Source organism: Marmota flaviventris, chromosome 8 (genome assembly GCF_047511675.1).
Source record: "Marmota flaviventris isolate mMarFla1 chromosome 8, mMarFla1.hap1, whole genome shotgun sequence".
Lineage (NCBI taxonomy): Eukaryota > Metazoa > Chordata > Mammalia > Rodentia > Sciuridae > Marmota > Marmota flaviventris.
In genome coordinates this window covers 79,854,131-79,861,895 of record NC_092505.1, presented here as the reverse complement: position 1 = coordinate 79,861,895, position 7,765 = coordinate 79,854,131, and the positions used below count along the sequence as shown (strand labels likewise).

At 32.8% G+C, this 7,765-nt stretch overlaps 1 protein-coding gene across 1 annotated transcript; it reads left to right on the top strand.

Annotated features, from left to right (window-relative positions):
- The first annotated feature begins 1,144 nt into the window (after positions 1–1,144).
- On the top strand, positions 1,145–2,071 carry LOC114098990 (olfactory receptor 5H17-like). The gene has a single exon (XM_027943200.1). The coding sequence runs from the start codon at positions 1,145–1,147 to the stop codon at positions 2,069–2,071; it is 927 nt and encodes a 308-aa protein (XP_027799001.1).
- Positions 2,072–7,765: the final 5,694 nt, after the last annotated feature.

The following is a 7,765-nucleotide window of genomic DNA, read 5'->3' as shown; positions in this document are numbered from 1 at the left end:
CTCTTCACTGGCTAACCTCTAACACCACATATGTAACTGAATCCTAGTGACTCTACATTATGAATTATTTCAATATGCCTGATCATTTTCCTAACTTCTACAAATGTCATATTATATCCAAACTAGGCAATACAAGTATGTTGGCATTGTCAGAGAAGAATCTTTAAAGTATAGATTCTTAAATCTTTCATGAATTACTCACTCTGTTTTTGTAGTGATACCTTATATTTTATATATATATATCTACACACACATATATATATATATACACACACACACACATATATATATATACACATATATATATATACACACACATATATATATATACACACATATATATGTACGTACATATATATGGTATGAAAAGACCATTAGATGTGTTTATTGGTCTGTGAACTCTTGGACAGTAATAATAGTTTTCTCATTGTTTCCTATGCTTCATTGTACCATCCCTATAAATTTTTGCATATTACAAATATTTCATTTAAAATATTTGATCACATCATTACACATATTAATAAATCTTAGTATAAGAGCATATTATCTGATAAGTAAGTTTCAAATTCCTTCAAATGACATTCATTTTAGTTTGTAATCCAGGTCATTCAGATAGTTCTGTAGATCTTGGACCATGTCTAGGACATCAAATTTCCAACCACATTCAACAGTTCCCAATAAATTTATCACAAATTTGGAAAACCTCTCATTTTCTCTAAATTTGTTTTTTCCTGTAGGTTTATTGATTTGAATTTTTTTGCTATATGTAATTCTCTAAAACTATTAATGTCATTTTGAAAAAAAATACAATTTTATCTCAACCTTTGCCTTCCAATATTTTCTTTATAAATCCTCATTGTAGCCAGGTATGGTGGCACTGCCTGTAATCCCAGGAGCTCAGGAGGCTGAGGTAGGAGGATCCCATGTTCAAAGCCAGCCTCGACAACTTAGTCAGGTTGTCAGCAACTTAGAAAGACTCTGTCTCTAAATAAAATGTAAACAAAAAAGATTGGGGCTGCAAATGTGGCTCAAAGGTTAGGTGTCCCTGGGTTTAATCCCTGGTTGCCAAAAAGAAAAGAATCCTCATTGTATTTTTTTAACATTCATTACATTTTATTTCATTTCACGGGACATCCTATGAGGCATGGAAGAGGCAAATGCAACTTTGCTGACAGAGTTTGTTCTCACAGGACTTACACAGCAACCACAGTGGAAACTCCCCCTGTTCCTGTTGTTCTTGGCGATATACCTTATAACCCTTGTGGGAAACCTTGGTCTGATTTCTCTGATCTGGAATGACCCTCAGCTTCACATACCCATGTACTTTTTCCTCGGGAATTTAGCATTTGTGGATGCTTGGTTATCATCAACAGTGACCCCAAAGATGCTGGGCAGCTTCTTAGACAGGAGCAAGATGATATCTCTAGCTGAATGCAAAACACAATTTTTTTCCTTTGTATTCAGTGCAACCACAGAATGTTTTCTCCTGGCAGCAATGGCTTATGATTGTTACGCAGCTATCTGCCACCCTTTACTGTATCCTATGATAATGACCAATAGACTATGCATCCGGCTACTGGTTTTGTCATTTGTAGGTGGCTTTCTTCATGCCTTAATTCATGAAAGCTTTCTATTTAGATTAACCTTCTGTAATTCCAACATAATACATCACTTTTATTGTGATGTTATACCCCTGTTAAAAATTTCATGCAATGATCCTTCTATTAATTATCTATTAATATTTATTTTCTCTGGTTCCATACAAGTTTTCACCATTGGGACTATTCTTGTTTCTTATACCCTAATTCTTTTTATAATATTAAAAAAGAAATCTGAAAAGAGTGTAAGAAAAGCCTTCTCCACCTGTGGAGCCCATCTCTTTTCTGTGTCTTTATACTATGGCCCCCTTCTCCTCATGTATGTACATCCTGCATCTTCACAAGCAAATGATCAAGACATGCTTTCTCTATTTTACACTGTCATAATTCCTGTGTTAAACCCCATTATCTATAGCCTGAGAAACAAGCAAGTCATAGATTCACTGGTAAAAATGTGTAAAAGACATTTTTAGAATTTAGATCTCATATCAATATCTGTTCTCTTTTCATTAAAATTTTCACAATATTATGTAGGTAAACGTGGATGTTTTCAGTATCCTTCAAGGATTTTTGCAGTTATTGTTGTTCTATAATATTAATTCTTAAGTTTGTAGTATACAGTTAACTTTTTAAAATTTTATAAATCAAATTTGTAAATACCATTACTTGAGCCTTGGTAATATGTAATTAAATTTGCTCAAAGGATAAACACATAGCTGCATATCAACTCACTTAAAGTTTAATAAAGAAAACATCATACATTTAAATTTAAGTTTATATGTTGTCATTAGGAGTGGTTCATAGGATAGACTATGACAAATAATAGGGAAGCAATTTAGTGTATTTTTCACTTACAACACAGAAACCATAGAAATATTTATATTTATATTATTCTGTTATTCTATATTTCTTAAGGTCCACTTCACATAATTAAAACAAATCAATCTTTCTTTATTTCCTTCCTTCCTCCCTCCCTTCCTTCCTTCCTCCCATCCTTCTTTCCTTCTTCCTTTTGTACTACAGATTGAACTCAGGGGCACTTAATCAATGAGCCACATCCCTACCCTTTTTCATATATATATATATATATATATATATATATATATATATATATATATATATATTTTTTTTTTTTTTTTTTCATTTTGAGAAAGGGTTTCACTAAGTTGCTTAGAACCTTGCCAATTTGCTGAAGCTGGCATTGAACTCACGATCCTCCTGCCTTAGCATGTACTTGGACCCATGTTTGTCCTGCTTTTTGTTCCCCTGAAGGTTACCAACCAAACCCAGGATATGGAGTGAAATGATCACATTCAATTCAGCATTCCAATAACACATGATGCATATGTGTAGTTTGTTGTATTTTATTAATGTATTATATTTTCAAGGAACTAATTGTTTCCTGTCAAGTTACATAGATATTTTCTTGTTTATTTACCTTATAACAAGAAAGCAAAATTGACAATGTAGTCAAGGATCTCTTCTGCTATCAGGAAGGTCTATTGCTATAATTCTTCTTCTCCTAGATGAGCAGGTGGGCATTAATCTATGAATGCATGGGCAAGGTATATAACCTGTCAAGTCTTGCTTTAATTTTGTTGGGTTTGGAACAAAAAATCCAGGCTTATATGAAAATAACTTTCTCTGTAGACTTCTCTTATTTGTATCAGGTCTACAGATTGTTCTTCTCTGATTTGTGCTTCAATACAATCCCAATACTTTGTGCTCCAAAAATTCACGCAAATCGTTAATCCTTTGATGTGACTCCAATATCACTTCTATTTTAGATTCTTCTTTTATGTTCACTATTTTTTTCATTTCAGTGACTCTGAGATTGAGGTAAAATGTGCACTTTTGGAAAGCCCTTATTTTTTTTCCACATTTTAGGGGGAGTACTAAGGAGTAAACCAGGCACTTTACCATGGATTTACATCCCCAGCACTTTTTTTTTTGAAACCTGGTCTTGATAATTTGCATAGAGCCTCACTAAGCTGTTCAGGCTGGCCTCAAATTTACGATCCTTCTGCCTCAGTCTCCTGAGTCACTGGGATTATAAGAATATGTCACCACTCCCAGCCCAAGTCCTTAGTTTTGACAAAATATTCAATATTTGGCCTTTTGCTTTAAAATAAATTATGAAAATACATACAAATTATTTAATGGGCATTTATATTTAAAGTATGATATCTTTTAGCTAAGTCCTAATTTTCTGAAATAGTGCTTATAATGTTGGATTATTTTTTCATAAATACAATGATAACATAAGAGAAATACTCTTGACTGTGATGATCTTTTCATTCCTTACCTTGGATAGTTAAAAGAATTCATACAATGATAACATAAGAGAAATACTCTTGACTGTGATGATCTTTTCATTCCTTACCTTGGATAGTTAAAAGAATTCATAGTTCCTCTCTGTATATACATCTATATACATACTTTCTTAATAATATTACAAGACCTACTATCATTCAGAATATTGTTGACAAAATTATGTTAGACAATGAAAGTTATACTTAAGATTTTGGAGAAAAGCAACTAAACATAAGTTAAAACTGGACACTTTTTTTTTTTCAAATATAGGTTGCGGACTAAAAATATCAGGTTTTAATTGCATATGTGTATTGGGTAAGTGCCAATACTTACATGGTCTAAGATATTTCGGAGGGTGCTTAGATGGTGATATATTTTTTGGTACTGGGGTTTGAATCCAAGGGTGCTTATTCATTTAGCCACATCACCAGCATGTGGTTTTGTTTGTTTGTTTGTTTGTTTTTAGAGACAGGGTCTCACTAATTTGCTCAGGGCCTTGTTAATTTGGTGAAGCTGGCTTTGAAGTCATGATCTTTCTGCTTCAGCCTCCTGAGCCATTGGTATTACAGGTGTATTAGAATCCTTGGGGAACCTGTACAAATACATAATGTTTGACTCCATCATCAGACTGATGCAGCAAAGTTAATGCTATCGGGGTGTGACCACACTTTGAGAATCATTGTGTTTAATAAGTAGCAAAGAAAAAGTTCATAATCTTAACATATGCTAAAGACATGTCCAAATGTAATGTCCATCATCCTATATTTTTTATTTCAAAAGAACTGTGAAAACATTCTTGATCTCTACAATCTGATTTGTACTTTCCTATTTTGGACAGGTGAATGCAGAATTCATAGAGCATTGGTTTCGAGGATGAAGTGTTGTGACCTATGCCATAATCTTTTCCCCTTGGAATTAATAATGACAATAATATCAGCCAATCAAAACGATAGCCACCAAATTATGAAACCAGCCTATGTGATATATAGACATTATAATATTTTATTCAGCTATAAAGAAAAGTGAAATTATGTCACTTGAAGTTGGATAGACAGAACTTGAGGATGCTATGTTAAGCAAAATAAGCCAAACTTAGAAAGTCCAGGATCATGTTTTTTTCCATATGTGGAATTTAGAGGAAATAAAAGAATAAAAAAAAGTGGGTGTGGAATCTCATGAAAATAGAAGTGAAACAAGTGGAATAGAAGAAGGGGACCTGGAAGCAGGAAGAAGGGCAGGAAAAGGAAGGTAATGGAGGAAAAAAACGACCAATTTTATTATGTGTATGTGCAAATATGTAACAACAATTCCACTACTATGTACAATTATGATGTAACAAAAAATTCTATGACTACATTTCAGTACAGCAATGAGAGGGAATTTTATCAATGACTAAAATATTAAATGCCAAGATGAATAAATATTTGTATTATTGTCAAAGTTTGTATAGTACATGTTTCAATTTCTATAACAATATGATATTTACTAATTCTATGAAGATATTTTCTCCTGAGTGAGACATACTTGAACCCAATAGCTACCATTTGTAGCATGTATTGTCTTTAACTTTTAAGAGCAAAAATATAAATTTGCTAAATTTATAATGAGTATTTGTATTAGCTACATTAGGGTTCTCCATATAAAGGGTATCTTCAAATATGGATAGATAATTTATTGTAGGCAATTATCTCATATAATTGTGGAAGTGGAGAATTTCAACTTTGTACATCTACAAACTGGAGACTCAATAAACAAAAAAACCTGAGCTGGAGTATAGATTTCTGATAAAGTGAAGGCTTCAGGACCAGGAGGACAGAAGACAAACAATGTCAATATTCTAGCTCTAACTTGTCAAGAAGAGAATGCATTCAATATTCCTCTGACTTTTTGTTTTATTCTGACCCTTGGTGAATAGCATGATGTCATGTACAGTGGAGAAAGTTGTGTGCTTTACACAGTCCAGTTCAAAGGCTAATATATTCTGGAATCTCTCTTGTAAACACACTCTGAAATAATATTAAGATGGATATCTAGGCATCCAGACTTCCAATGGCCCAATTAAGTAGACATATCCCCCCAAAATCCACCTAATGTTTACCACTTGTTGACTTAGTTTCCATTCATATCTCCTTAAGTCATAATCTAACTAAAGGAATAACAAAGTCATAATTCTACACAACTGTCTTCCCTACAAAGGAGGATAACTCATAAACAGTTTCCAAAGATTAGGTGATTTTTCTTCTTCTTTTGATACCCCACAACTGAAATAATCTGATGAAATTTTACAATACTTAAATTAAGATACAAAATCAATACATCTATTGTATGTGAAAAGAAAATATGAAAAGAAAGAAATATATATTTGCATACACAAGCATAAATATATTCATAATAAACTAAGGAGAAAATGCTCATGAGAATTATAATTCTCATTCATTCGTATAACTGGTCATGTGATCATAGTTGTCTATTTTAGTCATCTTCTATGGAGGATTTCATATCACCATTGCATTCCATCTATTACCTCAACTTGTCCTTGTTCTTTATCGCTAAACTCACTTAAACCTTCATTTTTGAAGTGTCTGGGCCTTAGTAGTTCTGTATATCCTACTATACAGGGCTAGGTTGGGTTGTTGACATTTTCCATCAACCTAAATTATCTCATGATAATATTAAAAGACATCATCAAGGATATCTTTTTTTCAAATACACTGTTACTTACCTCTCTTATGGAGTTATATTTATATTCCCCTTTGTGAATGTGGATGAATCATTCCAGTTAATACAATCACTTCCTTGTTTTTTTGTTGAATCAGAGGAATGATAAGCCCAAAGTGGAAAGGTGTCAGTCTTAATTTTCAGGTCAATTGAAACACTTTTATATGTCCTGGAGGAATTATTCCTTCCTCTGAAATGAAGACTTCTGGGCCAGCACTGCATAGGAACTTAGAAATAGGAAATCAATTTTTTCTTGAGAGTCATTAGGGTTAATGAGTATTGTCACTCTCATTTCCTTTCTTTTATTTCTGGACACATGTTTTCTGGCTACTGAAAAAAAAAAGCACCATATGTTAGATGTTGTTTTTTAGCCTATTGTGTCTTCTACACAGTCCTGTGCAAGCCATGTGCAGTACTGCCATTTAGTTGGACCCAATGAAAATTGCAAGAATTGGAGCTTATTGCTCATTATATGGCCTGACTGGCAAAGCATCATGCACAGCAACTTAGACTTAAATTTGAATCCCATCCAGAAGTAGAAGCTTTTCAGGTCACTTGGCAAGGTTGGAGTAGCAAACCCAAATAAGGTATACCTTGGCTTTACAATCCAAAGGGCCTACTAGACATCATGACCTTTTCTTGGTTGTAGCAAGGACCCAATGTAATAACTTTTTCTTCACCCTGGAAGTGATACATTGACATGCTATATGCCGTTGAACTTATAGAAAGTGAAAGAGCAATTAAAAGCCTTCCATAAAATAAAAGCCTAGTATCAGATGAATTCTCAGCTTGATTCTACCAGAACTTTAAAGAAGAACAAACATCAGTTTTTATCAAATTATTCAATAAAATTGAAAAACAGGGAGCACTCCCAAATATATTCTATAAAACCAGTATAATTCCAATGCCAACACCAAATAAAAATACATAGAAAAAACTATAGACCAATATCCCTGATAACTTAGATGCTTTTTAAAGCAATGATAAACTTATATGTTTTTTTAAAAAAACAAAACATATTCAAAAACACAAGAAAATAATACACAATAATTAAGTTGGTTTCATCCCAGGAGACATGGTTGATTCAAAATACTGAGACTGATAAATGCAATTCACCATATAAATAGAATTAATAA

Bases quoted from the DNA above. Each gene is read 5' to 3' on its own strand.
- LOC114098990 (XM_027943200.1), top strand. From the start codon at position 1,145: ATGGAAGAGGCAAATGCAACTTTGCTGACAGAGTTTGTTCTCACAGGA.